General features: G+C 43.5%; 1 protein-coding gene across 1 annotated transcript in view; it reads right to left on the bottom strand.

The window, feature by feature from the left end:
• LOC134310215 (glutamate receptor ionotropic, NMDA 2D) overlaps window positions 1-25,945 on the bottom strand; it is a 123,326-nt gene that overhangs the window by 79,987 nt on the left and 17,394 nt on the right. Inside the window, exon 2 of the mRNA XM_062991756.1 lies at window positions 271-616. Within this exon, the coding sequence (XP_062847826.1) occupies window positions 271-558 (288 nt within the window). The 5' untranslated portion in view covers window positions 559-616. The remainder of the gene's footprint in view (window positions 1-270; window positions 617-25,945) is intronic.

Genomic DNA, 25,945 nt, shown 5'->3' with positions numbered 1-25,945 from the left:
GTTTTAATGTTATGGCTGATCAGTGTGTATGAGGTATACAATAAATGTCAAATTAGTAGCAAAATAACATAGTAATTTTTTAAAGGTTTTACCACTTATTAAGGGTGTATTTTTTCCAGATCAAATTAAGAATTTTTACTATGTTATTTTTCATACAACATGCTTTTATCTGTTGTTGTGACTTTAAAGGAAATGAAAGTAATTCTGAGTGTTTTACAAAATTCGTACAAAATTCTAACTGTAAATGTTATAATGAAGATCCCAGCCCACCTTAAGCCAGATGACATTAGCAGAGCCCCACTGGGTGACGACGCTTTCTCCGAAGCTGCTGTGCACCTGTCCGAAGCCCGGGTACAGCACCCTGCCTCCGGCCGCTGACACCCCCGCCTCTTCCTGAGCCACGGAGCCCGCGTGGATCACCGCAATGTTGAAGTGCATCGACGCCACCGGGTCTCGCTCCCGCTCTCGAGGCCGGAGCAAGAGGTGAGGAGAGGAGACGACCGGCCCCACCCATTCCACCAGGGCCAACAGGAGAGGGAGGGCAGGTACTTTGACCATGGCGACTGTCAAGGAGGCCAGGGGAAGCAGAGCAGCAGAACGCGCAAACAGAGGATGCCTGAGATTTCAAGTGTGAGAGGATGAGAGAGCAAAACAAACACAGAGAAGTTTCCATTAGAATAAAATCCGGCCATTCAGCATATAGTTGATGTGAAAGGAAAGGAAAAAGGCACATTTGTTAAAAAAATGTGGGGTTCCAATTTAAGATAAGACTACCTTTATAAAGGTTTATAAATGGTTGAAAAAAATTTTTATTAAGCGTTACTAATTAGGTTGTAAATACCTTATAAGTCATTAATAAGCAGTTATAAAGCATAAATAGAAAGGGCAACAGGAACGGTATTTGCCAAATAGTGAACCCACATCAATCTGTAATGTTAAACCTCAGATCTTGTCATATACTTATCTAGCTTTGTCTTCTCTAACAGTCAGCATTAAACCTGTCAGCTTCATCACGTGTAAATAAGTTTAACCATTTAACCACCATGTTTAACCATTTAACCACCAACAGGATGCCTTTTTAGTCATTAAAGATAGTGTGGCGTACATTAACATATGAAATGACTAAATTCACAAGGTCTTAGCAATATTTACTTTTACCTTGACATTTTCAGCATACTATCTGACATCTTCCTCATGGTTGTCACAGGTATAGAGAAGACAAAGCTAGATAAATATATGGCAAGATCTGAGGTTTAACATTACAGATTGATGTGGGTTCACTATTTGGCAAATACTGTTCCTGTTGCCCTTTCTATTTATGCTTTATAACTGCTTATTAATGACTTATAAGGTATTTACAACCTAATTAATAACTCTTATTAAACAAATTATTAACCATTTATAAACCTTAAATAAGAGTAGTCTTATTTTAACCCTTTGATGCACAACCTGGGTCAAAAGTGACCCAACTGAGTTTTTATTTTCTATATCTTTGCAATAAATTAATTTCGTCATTCAAGCTTCCATGAATTGTTCAATTAACTTGTTTTTGATCATCACAAATCCTTATTTCAGTTTTATATTTTTTGCTTTTTTAATAAAAATCATTTTTGTATCACTACCCTTCTAATGCACAACATGGGTCAAAAATGACCTTTATGTATTTACTATGGAATTTGACAGAAACTACTGACATTTGTAAGTGTTTGTAGTCAAAAATATATTTACTGATCTTTTGAAAGACAACCAAAGATTAGGCTCTTGAATCTTGAATATGTCCAATACTATTTGCTTGCTAGCTGTTTACATATTCTAGTATAGATAGCTTTTATTAGCTAAGACAGCAAATACATGAATAACTGACAAATGTGCATATGAAAATATTCTTGAATGGATGAATATGGGTCATTTTTGACCCATGTTGTGCATTAGAAGGGGTTTGCTTAGCTTGTGCATAAAAGGGTTAAAGTGGAACCAAATGTGGCACAAGATAAAGAGAGGTAACAGAGAAAAGAACAGAACAAAACAAAGTTAGAGTTTATTTAGGCCACTGGCTAAAATAGAGCAACATGGGGAAAATAGAAACGGAAAGAGATCACAATTGATTGATTTTACTTTGCTAAATGGATTTGTGCAAGTGTGTATGTGTGTGTCTCTGTGTGTGTGTGTCTGTGTCTGTGTGTGTGTGTGTTTAGAATCAGCTGCCAGATAAAGATTCCACAATGTCCATGAAGTCAATGTACACGGACACAGCTTTCTTTAATTACGACTGAATACAAAATACACTTTGATAAACTAAACGTATTCAGTTTAATATTCTATTAAAACACATAAAAACAGACTCGTATTAAAGACCAAGTTGGTCAAAATCAAAACAAGACCAAGACCCATATAACTGAGACCAAGATCCATATCAAACCAGGATCAAGATTAATATAAATACATAACAAGACCGAGACAGTACAGAGACCAAATGCCAAACAAGACCTGCACGAGGCCAGGTTACATACCAACAGAGACCAAGACCAAGACTAGAATTGTAATGCTAACTGTATTACTGTTATGCCAAGTTCACACTACACGACTTTTCAAGTCGTCAGGTCGCTGTACAGTTCACACTACACGACTGGATCTCCTGTAATCGGGCGGGAGTTTCACACTACACCATCTATCACCAACTGGAATCGCAGGCGAGCTTCTCTGGTCTCCCAAACTACGTTTTGTCACGAAAACAAACACAAAAAGTGAAGAGGAGTTTAATGATACCACGTCAACAAGTAGCGAGCGATCAAAGTTGTTTGTGCGCTGATGTGCAGCGTAAAATCAAAGAGAAAAATAAATGAATCTGATTTGGCAACGCGACCAGCAGAGATTGTTTGTTCTGTAGTGAGTTGGAGGTTAATAAATATTTTTTGTAATGCAGTGTTGGTATTATGGTTTGGCGTGGACGATAAGTTCACAAATATTGTAAAGCTTGTGTGTGTGCCGATGTATTCTGATAGAAACTATATTATCCCCCTCACCACACTCACTGCCAGTCGCAACTGACTGATTCAGATATTCAACATGCTAGTTATCTCTCCTCAGTCGCCGAGTGCTCAGATCGTGTTGTTGAGTAGTTCACACATAGCGATTGAGAGCCCAGTTTCATATTTTAGAGCCTACTGTATTTTATCTAAGAGGTAACATTTCAAAGTTTGGTTCCATTCATGACATGACAAGTAACTACAGGTTACCCATGATTCATCTGTTCAAATTTAATATCAAACACCATCACAGCCAATTTTGTATCTCCAATTCACCAAACTTACACGTCTTTGGACTGTGGGAGGAAACCCACACAGACTCGGAGAGAACACACAGAAAAAAAAACTGGACTGCTCATTCTAGAGAGCAAACCAAGGACCTTCTCGCTGTGATGTGCCAGTGCTACCCACCGTACCGCCATAATGGGCATTTAAACCCAGTCCAAACACAGAGCTCAGTTACAGAGCAGTGGATAAACAGTATTAAATCAAGCCATCATCGTAAACACACGCGGTAATGAGGATGGTTAGAGAGGGAGAAAAATTATTTTAACAATTATGATCATTTTAACCATTTTTTTAAATAAAAAAATGAATTTTTTGCCATAATTGTTTGCACCTGGAAGCACTAGATGGTTATACAAAAAAATGAGCGAAAAATCAAGATTTTATCATGTTCATCCTAGACAGTGAAGCTTCAATGATCTATAAAAGATCCTTTTTTTTATCTCCATCAAGTAACTGATATAAATGTGTCAGCATGCTGCATATCTGCCTGTCTCCTGTTCTAACATCTGAAAGGTGCTCAATTAAATACAGGGTGTCCCTAAAGTCTGGACATATAGGAAATATCACTAACTATAACTAACTATATGTTTACTAAAATACACACACAAACATATTGGGGCAGCACGGTGGCTCAGTGGGTAGCACTGTCGCCTCACAGCAAGAAGGTTCTGGGTTTGATCCCCAGGTGGGGCGGTCTATGTCCTTTCTGTTCTCCTCATGTCCGCGTGGGTTTTCTCCGGGTGTTCCGGTTTCCTCCCATGGTCCAAAGACATGCAAGTGAGTTGAATTGGAAACACTAAATTGTCCCAGACTGTGTTTGATATAACCTTGTGAGCTGATGAACCTTGTGTAATGAATGTAACCAAAGTGTAAAACATGACGTTAAAATCCTAATAAACAAACACACATATTGCATCACAAATAGTGGAAAACACATTAAAGATCTTATTGATTAATATTCTAATGAATTAAAATGTTTAAAAATATATCGAAATTTATTGGAAATGTGCATTTTGCCTGTGTGTCCAGACTTTAGGGACACCCTGTACAGATCAAGAGACTGGAAAGACCAATAAAGTACATTAACCTTTATAACTGTGCAACTGATCATTCAGTAGAGGCTGTTTTTATGAAAGTTTTGGTTATGTTGTTCATTGTTTAGAATCTTGCTCTGAGAATCATGTTTTGTAGTTCATGTACAGTATATTGCTTATGAATCTTGTTTAATAAATCTGGTCTTGTATTTTAGTTCATGTATCTTGCTTTGAAATCTTCTTTAGAGAATTGTGTCTTATGTTTTATAGTCTAATTCAGGGGTCACCAACACGGTGCCCACGGGTACCTGGTCGCCCGCATGGACCATGAGAGTCGCCCGCAGGGCATGTTCTAAAGATAGACTAGTGACTATAGCGCTCCTTCTAGAAATTGTATTTGTGTTGCTGTTCTTTTTGAATCATAAATACTGGTATTGATGTAGATTTGAAAATGACAATAATTAATATAAAATTTTAGAAACAAAAATATAATTTATAAGATAAACAACCATCTCACTCTGATATATATATATATATATACTGTATATAACATTATGGGTGACACATAATGCTTGCTGGCGCATCTGTGACCAAGACAGCAAGTCTTTGTGATGTATCAAGAGCCACGGTATCCAGGGTAATGTCAGCATACCACCAAGAAGGACAAACCACATCCAACAGGATTAACTGTGGACGCAAGAGGAAGCTGTCTGAAAGGGATGTTCGGGTGCTAACCCGGATTGTATCCAAAAAACATAAAACCACGGCTGCCCAAATCACGGCAGAATTAAATGTGCACCTCAACTCTCCTGTTTCCACCAGAACTGTCCGTCGGGAGCTCCACAGGGTCAATATACACGGCCGGGCTGCTATAGCCAAACCTTTGGTCACTCGTGCCAATGCCAAACGTCGGTTTCAATGGTGCAAGGAGCGCAAATCTTGGGCTGTGGACAATGTGAAACATGTATTGTTCTCTGATGAGTCCACCTTTACTGTTTTCCCCACATCCGGGAGAGTTACGGTGTGGAGAAGCCCCAAAGAAGCGTACCACCCAGACTGTTGCATGCCCAGAGTGAAGCATGGGGGTGGATCAGTGATGGTTTGGGCTGCCATATCATGGCATTTCCTTGGCCCAATACTTGTGCTAGATGGGCGCGTCACTGCCAAGGACTAACGAACCATTCTGGAGGACCATGTGCATCCAATGGTTCAAACATTGTATCCTGAAGGCGGTGCCGTGTATCAGGATGACAATGCACCAATACACACAGCAAGACTGGTGAAAGATTGGTTTGATGAACATGAAAGTGAAGTTGAACATCTCCCATGGCCTGCACAGTCACCAGATCTAAATATTATTGAGCCACTTTGGGGTGTTTTGGAAAAGCGAGTCAGGAAACGTTTTCCTCCACCAGCATCACGTAGTGACCTGGCCACTATCCTGCAAGAAGAATGGCTTAAAATCCCTCTGACCACTGTGCAGGACTTGTATATGTCATTTCCAAGACGAATTGACGCTGTATTGGCCGCAAAAGGAGGCCCTACACCATACTAATAAATTATTGTGGTCTAAAACCAGGTGTTTCAGTTATTTTGTCCAACCCCTGTATATCTCCTTTTGTATTATTCAGTACCCTTGAAGTAGCTCTCTGTTTCAGAAAGGCTGGTGACCCCTGGTCTAGTTCATGTTGAAACTTAGCATTGTGTTAGCCTGCAGGGTGTAGCTTAGCATTTAGGACAGTTTAGAATCAAGTTGCATGTGTGTTTAGATTAGAAATTAGCATTTATTTATTTACAATTAGCATTTAGCATAGCGGTTAGCATAGTTCACGTGTTTGTGTGTCACTGTCCTTGTCCAATGTATTTATGAATAAATTTAATATAACATCTCTGCATGTGTGTGTCTGCCCTCGTGTCCCGTCATGAGCTCTTCATTACAATCATAATGGTCATGGAATTAGTTTGAAATGATTTGTGTTGTGACAATAACATTTATGGTCATAAAGGGATGCACAATCGCAAACGGTGCTCAATCGGTATAAAGGGGCCTCATGTTTTATTGTTGAGTCTGGTAATAGTGTGTCCACTGCGGTCTCAGATATCTGAACAGATGTGATTTTTTTTTATGGTTGTAGCAAACTCACCTCAACATTGGGCATTCAATGCCCTGTGATGATATGGCAACCTGTCTGTGGTGTTTCCTGCATTTTACTCAATGAATCAGACCCACTGCAACCCTGACCAAGAAAAGCGGTTGTAAAACAGCCAGTGAATGAATGAATGTTCTGGGTCATAACATATCACCCCCCTTTAATTCTCCCGTTCAAACCTTTAATTTCTTGCTCTTTCTACTTCTGATGACATCTGAGATGTTACAATACACAAATACACAAAGGCTTGGAAATACTGAACTGGACCAAAAACTATTTCCTCACTTTCTCAGTTTCATTGCTGCTCTCTCCTCCGTCCACGATGCTTAAGGCTCCTTTGGCAGCGCGTCCACGTACACAAGAACGGGAAAGAAATTGAAATGCCGTTTGATGGTAATAGGTAAATATAGCACTAATGAAGAAGACGAGCGGAGAAAGGAGAGCCGGGGGAGGCACGGAAATGGGAAGGGAGAGAAATGAAATGAAATTTCTAGAGATTGAAACGTTGATTACCAGGATGTGCGAACGTGTGGCTTTGACAAACAAGCTGGCAAACCTGCAGTTCATATGGGTCTCTGAATGGATAAATAGGAATTTGGGTGGTGGGGTGGTGGGCATGGAGAGCCCCAATTTAAACCAAATTTCACTTTTTATTACACGTTATTACAGTTCTGATGAATTGTGAAAAGGGGATAAATATAAACGTGGTCAGAAGTATGTGGACATCAGAGGCAGAAACACAATGACTCGGTTGGCTAGTAAAAGGTCACTGGTTCAAGCCCCACCACTGCCAGGTTGCCATTGTTGGGCCCTTATGCAAGGCCTATAACCCCTAATTGCTTAGATGACATTGCATCAGAAACCATCATGCTACTGTGATAATTATACACCGATCAGCCATAACATTAAAACCACCTCCTTGTTTCTACACTCACTGTCCATTTTATCAGCTCCACTTACCATATAGAAACACTTTGAAGTTCTACAATTACTGACTGTAGTCCATCTGTTTCTGTGCATGCTTTGTTACCCCCTTTCACCCTGTTCTTCAATGGTCAGGACTCTTTCAGGACCACTACAGAGCAGGTATTATTTGGGTGGTGGATCATTCTCAGCACTGCAGTGACACTGACATGGTGGTGGTGTGTTAGTGTGTGTTGTGCTGGTATGAGTGGATAAGACACAGCAGCGCTGATGGACTTTTTAAACACCTCACTGTCACTGCTGGACTGAGAATAGTCCACCAACCAAAAATATCCAGCCAACAGCGCCCCGTGGGCAGAGTCCTGTGACCACTGATGAAGGTCTAGAAGATGACCGACTCAAACAGCAGCAATAGATGAGCGATCGTCTCTGACTTTACATCTACAAGGTGGACCAACTAGGTAGGAGTGTCTAACAGCACTGCTGTGTCTAATCCACTCATACCAGCACAACACACACTAGCACACCACCACCATGTCAGTGTCACTGCAGTGCTGAGAATGATCCACCACCCAAATAATACCTGCTCTGTGGTGGTCCTGACCACCGAAGAACAGGGTGAAAGCTAATAAAAAGGTATGTAGAGAAACAGATGGACTACATTCAGTAATTGTAGAACTACAAAGTGCTTCTATATGGTAAGTGGAGCTGCTAAAATAGACAGTGAGTGTAGAAACAAGGAGGTGGTTTTAATGTTACGGCTGATCAGTGTAGTTACATGTGCTGGAGAGTACTTCAGAACACCATTGTCACTTACCACAGTCCACTGTTGCATTAAAAAACTCTGTCATGCAAAGTGAAAGCCATGTATCAATTCTATGCAGAGTTCTCTGAACCAAAGCTCATCTCAAATAGAAACATGTGCTGTGGTCATATAATTCTAGGTTCCAGGGTGTTTTTTATTTTTTTTATTTTTTTAAACGGACGTCTTAGTTAGGCGTTTTTTTACAGGACATGTTCCTGACAAACTGTGACACCCCGTTTTACTTAAAATTGACACAAAGGACACATTTCCTCCCCTTTCCCTCCCTTGATGTCATTCACTGGTGTAAAAGAACCCAAGTGCAAGATATCTGACAACAATTGCAAGGCAAGTGAAAGGTACAAGAATACTGTGGCTAAAAAGCCACTAAAAAACGGAGACAATGACAAATATACAAGACGGACGGACGGACGGACAGACAGATAGATACTTTATTGATCCCGAAGGAAATTAAAGAACAAGGTGGCCAAAATAACAGAAACAAAGTCATAAATAAAAGGGGAATGAAAGACATTCACAGCCTGCAATAGAAAAAGTGAATAGAACAGAGATAGTGAGATGACAAGTGTGAGAGGAAGAAACCATGATATATAGAAAACACTTTCACCTGGAGCAAATTAACACTCATGAGCTGCAGGTGATTGTCAATTAAAAGAAAGCAACACATTAACCATCCGTGCCTCCAAGCCCCCTCTGCTGGCGAAAACAGATCTTAAGGTGTCTCAGTGCCAAACTGCTTTACCAAACGCCATGTTACATTGATCACAGAAGGACATACAGATATATCTGTATACCTGTCTATCATCTATCTGTCTGTCTATTTATCTGCCTGCCTGCCTATCTGTCTGTCTCTCTGTCTGTTTATCTGTCTGTCTCCCTGCAAATCTATCCATCTATCTGTATATCTATCTATCTGTCTGTCCTTCTGTTTGTTTGTCTGTATATCTATCTATATTTATCTGTCCGTCCGTCTGTTTGTATATATGTATACACCTATCTGTCTTTCTAGCTATCTATCTCTCTGTCTGCCTGTCTATCGGTCTATCTTTCTGTCTATCAGTCTATCTATCTGTCTAGCTATCTGTCTGTCTGTATACCTTTCTGTCTGTTTGTCTGTCTATCTGTATACTTATCTATCAATCTATCTGTATATTTATCTGTATATCTGTCTATATATCGATCAATCTATCTGTATATCTGTCTATCTATTTATCTTTATATTTATCTGTCTGCCTGCCTGTCTGTCTGTCTATCTAAAATGCTACCTTCCTGCCAGCATTTGAACAGGCATGTCAAAAATAAAGAAAATAAAGCCTGTTCTTTGATTTAACCACCTCTGTTGCACCTGAACGACAGAATTCAGCTATTTTTCGTGGCCTTTTCAGTCCACTGACTTAAACATCATTAAAAAGCTTTGGAGTGAGCTGACGAGAAGAGCTCGAAGCCTGAAGGATCAGGAGAAATTCTTTAATGAGTGCTTTTAAATATTTTAAAAAGATTAAACTGTCAAGAATTTGGATTCACATGTTTTTAATTGTATTTTTTATTTATTTAAGAATTTTTAAAAGGTTTTTATTTTCTGTACCTGTCTGGATATTTCTACATGACTTTTTTGCTTGTGAATGGAATTGTAAATGACAATTATAATACTAATTATTGTACAAATGCTTTGTGACACCGACCAATAACATTTGACTTATCATTTAGGACCCGTTTGTGTGATTCCATGTCATTCCTGATACAATTACGAGTTGTCTAAGCTGAGTCTTATCACACCACGATCTGTGACAAAGCCAATACCTGTACAAAAATATGTTCTGTTCCAATAAACCGTTCCACTGAATTCTGCAGAACTCGATATGCACGCTACACTCGTCACAAGGCAAGAGTTAAAGATAATAAAGTTCACATCCACATTCATACATCAATAATCAATAATGCATGCTTTTATATTGCTGTGCAGATATATTCCCACAGCCAGCTGGAAAAGTAATATCACACCCATATTGCTGATTCAGTTTCCATGGTTCATGTGCATTTAATTGCTTCCCACTTTGATCATATTCAGCATTCAGAAAGACGTGCAAAGATCACTCTGATCTTTGAAGGTGTGTGTGTGTGTGTGTGTGTGTGTGTCACAGTCCTTTGCAAAAGCGTGGCACACACAGACACATGTGCAAACACATTATGCATGCATGAGCTTACACAGACTCACAGGCACTCATGCATGCACATTAACAAACACACACACACACACACTGTTGTTTCACACACTTGGTCTCATACATACAGTTCAGGTTGAAGCTGATGTGCATAATGCAAATGTAAAACGCCAGAAAGCTCACACGCAATCAAACACACTTAGGCAGTCTGGATCTTGATTTAGTGGCGCTGCCAGGCTGGTGCTCGTTATAGCTGGCTGCATGACTGGATCTCCAGCAGTGTGTGGCAGCCAGAGAGCGGTGGCATCTCTTCTCACCGGGAGTGTGTAAACACCTGTCATAAAGCCCTGTCTCCGCACCCTGATGACCACTGCTGTCTGAGCCACTGCGTCAGACAGACGACCGTGACATCAATTACGCACCCGACTAACAATTACACAAGCTTGCATGTTTTAGCTGAGATACGTGAAAACGGAGGCTGTTTATACCTCGTGACATAGTTCAGTCTAGTAAAAACAACATCACTTAATAAAGATAATAATGCTTATAATAATGCTTAGCTGCTGTGAACCTTTATTACAGCACAGAACACACAGCGGCAGAGCGAGAGCTGGATTAAACTTAATCTTACAGCCAACAATAATAAAATTTTACAGGCATCGTTTTACCTCTTTGTACCTCCTTAATGCCAGTATGTGGTGTCATAGGAACTGAGACGGCCTGTGATGTTCAGAATCACTATATACTGATCCATGATATACATATCCATGATCCATATTACCGATACTGCAAATTAAGTATCTGCCGATACTGATACCAATCCGATACCGTCATTTCTCCTCTCAAACAACTAAGCAGTAATAATACACGTCTCAATGCACCATGGTTAATCTAGCTATCTAAATAACAATGCTCATCTGTGAAACAAATATTCTAAATGAATAAATACTGAACCTACAACATCACACTTCTGCTGTTTTTATCTTCACTTTTACACACAGAACATTTAGCAGCATTTTTGGTTTCACTTACGTTTGAGCTGTTGTTCACGTGACACATCTCGCTTTACGGTGTGTCGTCCAAAGTGTCTACAATTGGAAGATGTGGATGTCAATCAAACACTATAAACCAATTTGGTTTGTTTGAGATTTTCCGTTAAAGTGTCATCTTTTTAGATGATTAAACCCTGCTGGATTTTGAAGAGGACATCTGTGGCTAAACGGGAAACTGTGTAGTTTGTTTTATTTCGTAACACTAATGAATTAATCATTGAGGATGTGAGAGATCTCCAAGCCGGGACAAGATTTTCTTTATCCCAGTTGAGCAATTTATCATTTATAAAGCAATTTTCATTGTGTTTAAACAGTGTGTTTAGATGTGGCAGTAGTAGATGATTTTATGCTATGATAAAATGCTAAAAGTTTAAGTAGATCAGTGTGTTTTAATTGCTGAATGGTTGTTGTGGATGAGTTGTAGATGAGTGTTACATGTTAATGGTGTCATCAAGATGCACCTTGTTACGGCAGTTGCCGAGTGAGCTGGCAATAAACGGCGCTCTGTTGGAACGTATCTTCGTGTGTTATTTGCTTTACACGCAAACAATAGCCTTATTTACATTAAGTGTTATTTACATTAAGAAACAGTATCGGATCAGACTACACATTATTTTCCTTCCGATATCCGATCCAGTGATTTGGGCCAATATCGCAGCCCTACTGCATTTAGGTGCATTTTTTAAGTGTCACTTTTTATGTACAGTAGATGCCATTTAATCAGATGGATGCAGTTGCATCTAAAACTTCTGGCACCATTCATTTGTTTATCTGTAGCTTAGGCAACCTTTGAAAATGCACATATAACACTTAAAAAATCTAGTTATTCACTGTTTCTCCAATTTCTTTAGTCATATCTAATTCCCCAGTTCTATCTCCTCTACTGCTGCGGCCACCGACCCTGACCTAGAACAGCCGTACTTAACACACTCCCCCTCTGACACGTGTGCAGTAGCCAACTGCTTCTTTTTCCCTGCGTGAGGTAGCTTCACATAGATATCAGTATCACATACGGAGAGTCACACTGATCTACGTATGTTATTCACCGTCTCTGTGCAGACGCCATCGACCAGCCAGCAGAGGCCGTGATTGCAGCAGCAAAGAGGAATTGCTTTGGCCGTCCCTTCCTCAGACACAGTCACGCAAAGTTGAACCATCAATGACTCTAATAACTCTTTATAATAATATTATAATATAATTATTTTCTAAGGAATGTAGAGCCAATAAAACTGTGACAGAAGAAAATATTTAAAAGTAAATTATTCCACGATATTAACCAGACCAGACCAGATTGCCTTAGGAATTAAGAATACCCTTTATTCTTAAGAACGTAATGCCAGCGGGAAGGCTTCAGACCGTATCTGACCAGACCTTCCCCGAACTGTTAAAAGTTGTGTCTTTTATACTTCAGAAACACCATTCCATGTGAAATGCATACAGTTCATGGTGTAATCTCATTGGCTAATCCCAAATGTCCATGCGTTGTCCATGCATTGTTCACATGAATCACAAGACCCCCAGGGTGAAACAGATGTAGGACTTTAGAGAGAGCCCAGTTGTAAATTCCAGAACCCCCCATGGTAGGGTGAATCCTGTTGTAAACACCCAAATAATACCTTCTCTGTGGTGGTCCTGTGGGGGTCCTGACCATTGAAGAACATCATGAAAGGGAGCTAACAAAGCAACGCAGAGAAACAGATGGACTACAGTCAGTAACTGTAAACCATTTGTGCCTTTCAACTAATATCTAGATGCCCCCACCCATACACATACACAAAATTTTATATAATATGCATACACAAACTATTATAGGATCCTAGCGGCTTGACCGGAAATCCAACCCAAATGTGAATATTCAGATAAATTAAACTATTACCAGAGGTTTATATTGCATAAACAATGAAAAGCAAAAAACTGATTTCATAAGGCAACGTAACAATATAATTAAGCCACATCATGATTATAATCCTGTTGACATGGTAATGATTAATAGTGATTTAAATACCAGGTGTGCTGATAACACAAAGTAAAACGTTTCTGCCACATCTCATCTATCAGTGTATATATCAGTGGCTGCACTTTTAAATGTCAACAGCAAACTGGTTTTGTAGAAGAAAATGCATTAATACATCATCCACGCAGTGTGTGTGTGTGTGTGTGTGTGTGTGTGTGTGTGCGTGCATACAAGTGCTGTTTCTATAGTTTCTATAAACAGTTTTGATGCTCATTAGCGGTACACAGCTTTAGATAATTGTATGTGCAGTGAACCTGACTCACTCGTGATGTTTTGAAATTACTGCTTTAATATTTATTTCCAAACGTAAACACACACTGGCTGTAGTAAATCTACATTATATGATGTAAAAGTATTTGAGCTTCTTGGACATCCTATTTCAAAAGCAAACGTAGTAAAATACAGGCGCTCTTCTGAGGGGGCTTGTCACAAGACTTTAAAGTATATCTGTAGGAATTTCTTCCTATTTAGTCACTAGGGCATTTGTATGGCTAGGCACTGATGTTGGTCATATACTGTATATACGTATACACTGATCAGCCATAACATTAAAACCACCTCCTTGTTTCTACACACACTGTCCATTTTATCAGCTCCACTTACCATATAGAAGCACTTTGTAGTTCTACAATTACTGACTGTAGTCCATCTGTAGTGCATGCTTTGTTAGACCCCTTTCATGCTGTTCTTTAATAGTCAGGACTCTCCCAGGACCACCACAGAGCAGGTATTATTTAGGTGGTGGATGATTCTCAGCACTGCAGTGACACTGACATGGTGGTGGTGTGTTAGTGTGTGTTGTGCTGGTATGAGTGGATCAGATACAGTAGTGCTGATGGAGTTTTAAATACCGTGTCCACTCACTGTCCACTCTATTAGACACTCCTACCTAGTTGGTCCACCTTGTAGATGTAAAGTCAGAGACGATGGCTCATCTATTGCTGCTGTTTGAGTTGCTCATCTTCCAGACCTTCATCAGTGGTCACAGGACGCTGCCCACGTAGCGCTGTTGGCTGGATGTTTTTGGTTGGTGGACTATTCTCAGTCCAGCAGTGACAGTGAGGTGTTTAAAAACTCCAGCAGCACTGCTGTGTCTGATCCACTCAAACCAGCACAACACACACTAACACACCACCACCATGTCGGTGTCACTGCAGTGCTGAGAATGACCCACTACCAAAATAATACCTGCTCTGTGGTGGTCCTGTGGGGGTCCTGTGGGGGTCCTGACCATTAAAGAACAGCATGAAAGGGGGCTAACAAAGCATGCAGAGAAACAGATGGGCAACAGTCAGTAATTGTAGAACTACAAGGTGCTTAAAGTACAAAGTGATAAAATGGACAGTGAGTGTAGAAACAATCAGGTGGTTTTAATGTTATGGCTGATCGGTGTATATATACAGTGGAGGCATTTTGCCATTTTGAATCATTTGTCTCTGCAGCACTTTAGTTGTGTCTCTTTAATTCTCTCTTTCCTCTCGTCTCTCTCACTGAAGCTGCTCCAGTAAAGGAACGGCACATCCCTATAAAGCCAGTATCTGAGCATGCTGTGCCTCTCACCACGTCTCACAAACCCAGTTAATCCTACAGGCTGCAGTGCCCCATTCACAAAATCCTCTCTTTTATAAATGCACAACCACTCTTCCTTTAATAAAAAGAAACTATCATTAATACAGATTCCCACAATTCGAACCTAAAAAACAACTGTACACAATTATGTTACCCACCCTGACAAAACAAATCTCCTACTGTTAACTCCCATCCACGCTTCCCTCTTAAATAAAGTCTTATTGAATCAAACAGAGCTCCAATTAGACCACATTTCTTAAAACAGTCACTAACGGTACAGACAGAACGAGCCTCAGCTTGATCTCATTTATAGACAGTGTGGCCCATTTTCTGTTCCATTCTTACACCTCTGGCCACTCTCCAGAAAGCCTGTGATGATGAATGGCTCACCGAACACCTCTATTAACAGGTAGGTGGCTTTGTGGGAGCTCTGGCCGGGTGGATCAGCACCTCGCAGCTCCTTGGCAGCAGATGTTGGGTGGTAAATGTGTGCTGTACTTGTGGGCAGTAGCAATACGATTGGTCTGAATCTAAAGTTCAGTTTTTTATGGGTGCACACCTGTTAGTGCCTCTACAGTCCAGATTTGATGGAGATGAATACTTTTGGTTTATCTTTTACAGTGGTAGCCTAGTGGGCTAAGCTTCAGGCAATCGTCGGAAGATTGTCAGATCAAATCCAGGCTCTGCTATGCAGCCACTGTTGGGCCCTTGAGCAAGGCTGGTAACCCTGTCTGCTTCAGGGGTGCCACACAATGGCCCTGCACTCTGACCCCAGATTTCAAAGCTGGGATATGAAAAAAAACCATATAGAAGAACTTTGTAGTTCTACAATTACTGACTGTAGTCCATCTGTTTCTCTGCGTTGCTTTGTTAGCTCCCTTTCATGATGTTCTTCAATGGTCAGGACCCCCACAGGACCACCACAGAGAAGGTATTATTTGGGTGTTGGATCATTCTCAGCCCTGCAGTGACACTGACATGGTGGTGGTGTGTTAGTGTGTGTTGTTTTGGTATGAGTGAAGTTTTTAAATATCGTGTCCACTCACTGTCCACTCTATTAGACACTCCTACCTAGTTGGTCCACCTTGTAGATGTAAAGTCAGAGACGATCGCTCATCTATTGCTGCTGTTTGATCTTCTAGACCTTCATCAGTGGTCACAGGACGCTGCCTATGGGGCACTGTTGGCTGGATTTTTTTGATTTGTGGACTATTTTCAGTCCAGCAGTGACAGTGACTGCTGTGTCTGATCCACTCTTACCAGCACAACACACACTAACACACCACCACCATGTCAGTGTCACTGCAGTGCTGAGAATGATTTACCAACCAAATAATACCTGCTCTGTGGTGGTCCTGTGGGGGTCCTGACCATTGAAGAACAGGGTGAAAGGGGGCTAACAAAGCATGCAGAGAAATAGATGGACTACAGTCAGTAATTGTAGAACTACAAAATGCTTCTATATGGTAAGTGGAGCTGATAAAATGTACAGTGAGTATAGAAACAAGGAGGTGGTTTTAATGTTATGGCTGATAACACAGCTGGTTGTGAGCACTAAAGTTATGTATAGTTTGTATAGTGCGATTAAATAAAAAAATACTCTATTTCCGGAAAGGTCAGGATATTTTGTAATCGGGAATAAAAACAAGAATCTGTGATTTGTTACTTCTATTAAAAATTCTTTTATGTCACAAAAGTACAAAGACGTGGTGATTTTCAATGTCATGGCTGAATAACTCGTATTCTGTAAATATAAACTGATTTATTGATGCCTGAAACACTGAAACAGATCTGGGAGGGGGGCAAAACAAGAGGGAAGTTTTAAAGAATATTTAATTCATGAAACGTTCCACGAGGCCGATCTGTAATAATGCTTCAGTAACAAGCCTCACAGCGTTAGTTTTAAAGGTGTTTCTATTATATGACTTCTTCCTCTACGAGCCTCTTTTCATGTCATATATGACATGTTTAGTAAAAAATCAGGACTAAAATGATTTTAAAATGAAATAAATCTGTAAACTGTAATGCAAAAGTAATAAGACTAATGCAATACTGTCATTTTAAATCCAACTTGAGGATAGGATTTAATCACGAGGAGATGAAAACTAGAATGTTTTCACATAAACTATCCGTCTGTTCCCTCAGGTAAGTCACAACTGAGTCAAATCATTGCAAATTTATTTAACATTCAAGCAACATGTGGCCTGGAAGGTTCATTCTTTATATCTTCATTATTTCTGAGTCTCTCTGTGGTACAAATCCACACACTCAGATATTATACTTATAACGAGGTCTGTGGTAGCTGGTGAACGTGCCCCGGGTTCCCAGCGAAACAGACGTTACAGAGCTCAGCAAACAAAGGGTTCTTATACCAGACCTCCCAATTAGTGCTGATCACCCACAGCTGTGGGGCTGGCTATTTAAGCCAGCTCTACACAGCAGTGGGTGTCGCACCTTTGTTTGTTTTGTGGTCTCTTGTGGCAGCTCGTCCACACTGTTGTTTAGCTATAGGTGGTAGCCCTGGTGGCGCTAGGCCATTAGGGTAAGTAAAACCGCAAGGTTTGAGGTATGAGGGTTTTCTTTCGTCCTCTTAGAAATAGTGTGGTGCGACGCCGCGCAGTCCTCGAACTGCTGTTTGTTTCAGCGCTAGCTTTAGCTTAGCGGTCTCACTCAGTGCTCTAGTAGCGCTGGTTATATCCTAGGCATCAGTGCCTTCAGTCAAACAGAACATTGGATTCTCCAACCGCTGGGTGGCGACTCCGGAAAGTACTCGGTAGTCACGCCAACATCCCCGGTTCGAATCCACACTCTCTACAGCTGCCCAGCTCTCGTGCAGTTGCTGGGCAGACTCCTTATCGCTGTCTCTTTAAAACGCTAACATTAGCATTAGCGGCTTTCACTCCGCGCTGTTTTAGCGTTGGTGGTAATTTCGGCATCAGTGCCTTTAGTTAAACGGAACATTGGATTCTGTAACCGCTGGGTGGCAACTCCGGAAAGTAATCGGCAGTCACGCCAGCATCCCCGGTTCGAATCCACGCCTTACCGTTGTGTAACCTTTCTCTTTTGTTTTTCTCCTTTTCAGATCGGTGTTTGTCAGCTTCCGTCGGAGTTTCCGATTGGGTTTTGTTTTATTTTATGTTAGCTGTTTACCTTTTCTGTTGTCCTTATTAATTAAATAAAATATCTTTTTATAATTTTACTTCTGCATTTGTGTCCCTTTCTTCCCACGTGACAGAAAGGTGCGACCATACCATGGACGCAGCAGAAGTTCCACCCCTTACGGACGTTCTACGTCATCAAGGGGTAGCGTTAGGCAGGCACGAGGTGGCCCTAAACGAGTTGGCGCAGCGGGTAGCTGCGCTCACCCTGCAGTCGCCAATTCTTAGGTCCGGTCCTGAACCCCCTGCCCACTCTCCTACCCACTCCGGAGGGTGCGGAAACCGCGACACCCCTATTTCGCCTCCCGAAAGGTATTCGGGAGAGGCTAAGAGGTGCCGTGGCTTCCTCCTCCAGTGTGCCCTTGCGTTTGAGCTGCAACCCTCTCGCTACCCTACGGAGCGATCGAAGGTTGCATACATAATTTCCCTGCTGACTGGCCGAGCTTTAGAATGGGCTACTGCCCTCTGGGAGCAAAATGCTCCAGAATGCTCTTCGGAAAGCTCCTTTAAGGAAGCTATAAAGGAGACCTTTTTTCACCCTTCGGGTGGCCGTGAGGTAGGCCCTCGTCTACTCGAGCTTACCCAAGGTGCTCGGTCAGTAGCCGATTATGTAATCGAGTTTCGAACGCTCGCGGCTGAGTGTGGTTGGGACGAGGGGGCCCTTACTGCCATATTCCATCGTGGTTTGTCTGGTAAGGTGAAGGACGAGCTAGCCACCAGGGACCCTCCTACCACTCTTAAGGACTTCTATGTCCTGGCCAACGCCATAGACACCCGCCTTCGCCAGCGAGCCCGGGAACGGGGCACCTGTTCCCCGTTCACCCGCTCGCAGGTCTCTCCCAATTCTCCTCCGCCTGTCCTGGATCCTGAGCCCATGCAGTTGGGGTCAGCTCGCGCTGGTGCCCCAACGGCTTCGGGTCCGTCTGCCAGACCCCGGCAGCCGTTAAACTAGCAGGCCGCTCTCGAGCTAGGGACTCGGGAGTGAGCCGAACTACCATCCCTGCCCAAGGACTATTTCTGCAGGCCCGGTTGCTTTGGGGTCTGGGAGACACAGACCTTCGGGTCTGTGTGGATTCAGGCGCGGTGGAGAGTTTCATAGACATCAACCTGGTACACAGGCTGGGGATTGAGGTCCAACCGCTAACAACTCCAGTGTCGGTCCATGCTGTGGATGGCCGACCTGTAGCGGGCAGCCCGATAACCCACCAGACGCGACCTCTCACGTTGCGCCTGGAAAACCACGAGGAACGGATCACCTTTCTTGTGACTCACGTTCCTCACCTCCAGGTGGTTTTGGGGTATTCGTGGCTGCAAAGACACAACCCCCAGATCGACTGGGCCACCGGATCGATCTTTATCTGGGGAACGCAGTGTCGGGACTCGTGCCTACTGCAAGGCGGCGCGAGCCCCGAGCCGTCCGAACCCAAGATGGCGATTCCGGATTTGGCAGCTGTTCCTCCTGTGTACCATGATTTACGGGAGGTTTTTAGCAAGTCCCGGGCGCAGGACTTGCCCCCCCACAGACCGTTCGATTGCGCCATCAACCTTTTGCCCGGCACTACTCCTCCTAGGGGGCGCCTTTTTTCGCTCTCCGGCCTAGAAAAGGTTGCTATGGAGGAGTATGTGCGTGAGGCGCTTAAACAGGGGTTCATCCGTCCTTCTTCCTCCCCAGCTGGGGCAGGGTTCTTTTTTGTGAACAAGAAGGACGGCACCCTGCGCCCCTGTATCGATTATCGCGGTCTGAATGCCATTACGATCAAGGATCGGTACCCGCTGCCGCTGATGGCCACGGCTTTCGAAGCCCTTCAGCGAGCATCGGTTTTTTCAAAGCTCGATCTTCGCAGCGCGTACAATTTGATCCGGATCAGGCAGGGGGATGAGTGGAAGACTGCGTTCATTACGCCCACTGGCCACTATGAGTACTCGGTGATGCCATTTGGGTTAATGAATGCCCCCGCAGTCTTCCAGAGATTTATCAATGAGGTCTTGCGGGAGACTCTTGGTAAATTCGTCTATGTTTACTTAGACGATATTCTTATCTTTAGTCAGTCCATCGACGAGCATATAGGGCATGTCCGACGAGTTCTCCAGCTCTTGCTCGACAACCATCTGTTTGTCAAGCTGGAGAAGTCGGTCTTTCACTCCCCCACGGTCTCGTTTCTGGGGTTTGTAGTGTCCAAGGGCACCCTGCGCATGGACTCGGCTAAAGTATCTGCGGTGGAGAAGTGGCCAACTCCAAGTTCTTTACGCCAACTGCAAAGGTTTTTGGGCTTTGCAAACTTTTTTCGGCGTTTCATTAAGAACTTTAGCTCAGTCGCCGCCCCGTTAACGGACCTCACAGGCAAAGGTCCGTTCCAATGGACGGTGCAGGCCCAGCAAGCTTTCGACAAGCTAAAAACACTCTTGACGACTGCTCCCGTCTTGCAGTTGCCCGACCCAGAGGAACCCTTCGTTGTCGAAGTGGATGCTTCCGAGGTCGGGGCTGGGGCAGTTTTGTCCCAAAGAGTGGGGCCGGGGAAGAAGCTACATCCATGTGCCTTCTTCTCGCACCGCCTGACTCCAGCCGAGCGGAACTACCCGGTTGGAGACAGGGAACTCTTGGCCATTAAGTTGGCGTTAGAGGAGTGGCGACACTGGCTCGAGGGGGCCAAACATCCTTTTCTTGTCTGGACGGATCACAAAAATCTGTCATTCATCCAGCAAGTCAAGAGGATGAACTCCCGTCAGGCCCGGTGGTCCTTATTTTTTGGAAGGTTCAATTTCACACTGTCTTATAGACCGGGGTCCGAAAACGTCAAACCGGACGCTCTGTCTAGACAGTGGGAACCGACCAGGCCGGAGACCGGACCTGATCCCGTGATCCCCTCGACCCAGATAGCGGCCCCAATCACATGGGGCATATCGAAGGTCATTCGGGATGCCCAACGGGCTGAACCCGACCCCGGTGGGGGACCTCCTGACAGACTGTACGTACCTTCATCCGTACGGCGTCAGGTCTTCGAGTGGGCTCATGCTTCCCCATTTGCGGCGCACCCAGGCGTGACTAAGTCCCTGGTCTTGCTGCGCCGAAGATTTTGGTGGCCGGGGATGGAGAATGAGGTACGTGACTTTGTCCGTGCCTGCTCGGTGTGTGCTCTTAACAAGAGTCCCAGAGAGCGCCCCAGGGGCCTTCTTCACCCGTTGCCAATACCGGCTAGACCGTGGTCCCACATTGCCCTGGACTTTGTGACAGGCTTGCCTAAGTCCAGAGGGTTCACGGCGGTATTGGTAATTGTCGACCGGTTTACCAAATCTTGCCTCTTTATCCCACTGCCCAAGCTACCATCCGCCATGGGCACTGCGCAGATCATTCTGAATCATGTGGTGAGAGCACATGGGGTCCCCTCAGACATTGTGTCAGATCGGGGCCCACAGTTTGTGAGCCAGTGCTGGCGGGCCTTTTGCCAAATTATTGGCGCGAAGGCCAGCTTATCCTCCGGTTACCACCCGGAGTCGAATGGGCAGTCGGAGAGGCTTATCCAGGATCTGAGCAAGATGCTCAGGTGCCTGACGGCAGGGAATCCGACCACGTGGTCGGATAAGCTGATGTGGGCAGAGTTTGCTCACAACACCCTGCATCATTCGGCGATCGGCATGTCACCGTTTGAAGCTCAGTTCGGGTACCCTCCTCCGCTCTTTCCTGAGCAAGAGCAGCAGGTAGCGGTCCCGTCTGTACAGCTTCAGGTCCGCCGCTGCCGCGCCGCCTGGCGCAAAGCTAGGCAGGCACTTGTGGCCACCCAGCGCTCTGTGAAGCGCAAAGCTGACCGCAGGCGGCAGCCGGCTCTTACCTTCCGGCCAGGCCAACGAGTACTTGTTTCAACGAGGGATCTCCCCGTTCGAGGTGTTCCACATAAGTTGGCACCCAAGTACATTGGCCCGTTCAAGGTGGTAAGGCGGATTAACCCGGTGACGTATAGGTTGGAGCTTCCTCCCCGCATGAAAGTGCATCCAACCTTCCATGTCTCCCATCTCCGACCATTTATGTGCGGGGGAGTTTTACCCTCTCCCCAACCTCCCGCCCCTCGTATCATCCAGGGTGCCCCTGCCTTCACGGTTCGCCGGTTACTTGACAGCAGGAAGGTTCAGGGTAGTACCCAATACTTGGTGGATTGGGAAGGTTACGGCCCTGAGGAACGTTCATGGGTACCGGCTCGTCAGATCCTGGACCCTGAACTGATCCGCGAGTTCCGACGGAACCGTGCTGCGGGTCTTGGGACCTCAGGAGCTGTCCCTAGAGGAGGGGGTTCTATAACGAGGTCTGTGGTAGCTGGTGAACGTGCCCCGGGTTCCCAGCGAAACAGACGTTACAGAGCTCAGCAAACAAAGGGTTCTTATACCAGACCTCCCAATTAGTGCTGATCACCCACAGCTGTGGGGCTGGCTATTTAAGCCAGCTCTACACAGCAGTGGGTGTCGCACCTTTGTTTGTTTTGTGGTCTCTTGTGGCAGCTCGTCCACACTGTTGTTTAGCTATAGGTGGTAGCCCTGGTGGCGCTAGGCCATTAGGGTAAGTAAAACCGCAAGGTTTGAGGTATGAGGGTTTTCTTTCGTCCTCTTAGAAATAGTGTGGTGCGACGCCGCGCAGTCCTCGAACTGCTGTTTGTTTCAGCGCTAGCTTTAGCTTAGCGGTCTCACTCAGTGCTCTAGTAGCGCTGGTTATATCCTAGGCATCAGTGCCTTCAGTCAAACAGAACATTGGATTCTCCAACCGCTGGGTGGCGACTCCGGAAAGTACTCGGTAGTCACGCCAACATCCCCGGTTCGAATCCACACTCTCTACAGCTGCCCAGCTCTCGTGCAGTTGCTGGGCAGACTCCTTATCGCTGTCTCTTTAAAACGCTAACATTAGCATTAGCGGCTTTCACTCCGCGCTGTTTTAGCGTTGGTGGTAATTTCGGCATCAGTGCCTTTAGTTAAACGGAACATTGGATTCTGTAACCGCTGGGTGGCAACTCCGGAAAGTAATCGGCAGTCACGCCAGCATCCCCGGTTCGAATCCACGCCTTACCGTTGTGTAACCTTTCTCTTTTGTTTTTCTCCTTTTCAGATCGGTGTTTGTCAGCTTCCGTCGGAGTTTCCGATTGGGTTTTGTTTTATTTTATGTTAGCTGTTTACCTTTTCTGTTGTCCTTATTAATTAAATAAAATATCTTTTTATAATTTTACTTCTGCATTTGTGTCCCTTTCTTCCCACGTGACAATACTAATCATAATTTTATATTTATGCATCTTTCTTAGTTTATATTATTAGATTTCTATATTAATTAGCAATCTGGTTACAGTCGTTAGAGTAATTAAGAGGAAGCTTTGTCGTGTTTCTAATAAACAGATAATAAAATGCTGTAATGATTACTGTGTAATGATTTCCGTGTTGATCCTAAACAAGTGATTTATTAGGTTGCACTAATCCCAGTCATGATCCATAGCATGGGTCAGAATGCAGGCAGGCAATGGAATTCGATGAAATGAAAAGGAAATCCATAATCAAATGTCAAAATAATAACACTGCTCAAACATGAGACAAAGTGAGAGCAAGGGGCTCAGGACAGACTCACAAAGCAGGGCTCAGTTATAGATAGACTGTATATGTACACCAATCAGCCATAACATTAAAACCACCTGCTTGTTTCTACACTCACTGTCCATTTTACCAGTTCCACTTACCATATAGAAGCACTTTGTAGTTCTACAATTACTGACTGTAGTCCATCTATTTCTCTGCATGCTTTGTTAGCCCCCTTTCACCCTGTTCTTCAATGGTCAGGACCCCCACAGGACCACCACGGAGCAGGTATTATTTAGGTGGTGGATCATTCTCAGCACTGCAGTGACAATGACATGGTGCTGGTATGAGTGGATCAGACACAGCAGCGCTGCTGGAGTTTTTAAATACTGTGTCCACTCACTGTCCACTCTATTAGACACTCCTACCTAGTTGTTCCACCCTGTAGATGTAAAGTCAGAGACGATCGCTCATCTTTTGCTGCTGTTTGAGTTGGTCATCTTCTAGACCTTTATCAGTGGTCACAGGACGCTGCCCACAGGACGCTGTTGGCTGGATATATTTTTGGTTGGTGGAATATTCTCAGTCCAGCAGTGACAGTGAGGTGTTTAAAAACTCCATCAGCATTACTGTGTCTGATCCACTCATACCAGCACAACACACACTAACACACCACCACCATGTCAGTGTCACTGTAGTGCTGAGAATGATCCACCACCCAAATGAGTCCTGACCATTGAAGAACAGCATGAAAGAGGGCTAACAAAGTATGCAGAGAAACAGATGGACTACAGTCAGTAATTGTAGAACTACAAAGTGCTCCTATATGGTAAGTGGAGCTGATAAAATGGACAGTGTGTGTAGAAACAAGGAGGTGTTTTTAATGTTATGGCTAATCGGTATATATACAGTAATATCAATCTAAAAATGTTTAACCCCCAGATGAAATTAAAAATATAACCCGGTCTGAATCCCCGCTCTGCTACCGGTCGGCTGGGCGCCATTTAGCAGGCACAATTAGTACCTGCAGCAGACAAAAATTGGCAACTGAGTCTGCTGGGCAGGAAAAGACCGGACTAAGTGGGTGGAGTCTTCAAGCGCTATGCGAGGACCCTGGTTAGCAGACCGAGGCGTACTGGCATACTGGACTACACATCAGAGCAGCCAGTCACCTTGTGCCTGTTCACAGGTAACATTAAATCAAAGTACCTGCAGGAAATCCACCAAGACGTGTGAAAAATATGCCAAGCTCTTAAGACACAAACGAATGACTATGTATGACCCCGAGTTCTCTTTACCCATCTTGCTGTGTGGCACCAACTGCAGTACCAAAGCGCCACCTGAGTAAGATCCTGATCCAGTCATAAAATTACATTTCATTAAAACAACATCCTGTACTGCAGCGTGAGAAGAATTTCAGTGAGGTTGTGGTTTAATGTCGGAATTCTATCACTGCTAGTCACAGATATAAAGCATCTGCTCAAAATTCAGTCCTGCACCCACCCACCCACACACACACATGTGCACACACACACACATACCATGCACACACACAATTATGCTTTCACACAACATCTGGTATGTCTTCAAACACACCGGGTGCCAAGAAAGTGGCTGGAGTCACACTGAGCACATCAACACACACTTCATGGGCACCAAACACACAGCTGTCAGCTTCCCTGGACTTCCCTTATAATGCACACACACACACACATGCATACACACACACACACACATGCATACACACACACACACACACATGCATACACACACACACACACACACACACACACACACACACACACATGAATACACCGATGCAAAGAAACTGTGAATTCCTTAGAATTACCTGGAATTCTACAATTATTACGCATAAATTACAACATGACCTTCATTAAGCTCATAGTCGTACTGTTCATGGACTTATTGAACACATTTATTTTTCAGTCACAGTTCAGCCTGAAAAAAAAACAATTTTCACACCTCTGAACTAATCAACTCCAATATCATCTCATTAACGGCAACACCTGAGTTTTGCAGAAGGAGTGAATTTAATTTAGGAGGTGTTCTGTTATTTAAAAGGCACATAAAGACTATATATAGAATATATATATATATATATATATACAAGGGTTGGACAAAATAACTGAAACACCTGGTTTTAGACCACAATAATTTATTAGTATGGTGTAGGGCCTCCTTTT

The sequence above is a fragment of the Trichomycterus rosablanca genome, chromosome 3 (genome assembly GCF_030014385.1).
Source record: "Trichomycterus rosablanca isolate fTriRos1 chromosome 3, fTriRos1.hap1, whole genome shotgun sequence".
Taxonomy (NCBI): domain Eukaryota; kingdom Metazoa; phylum Chordata; class Actinopteri; order Siluriformes; family Trichomycteridae; genus Trichomycterus; species Trichomycterus rosablanca.
The sequence above is the reverse complement of the archived record's forward strand: the minus strand, read 5'-3'. Positions and strand labels throughout refer to the sequence as shown.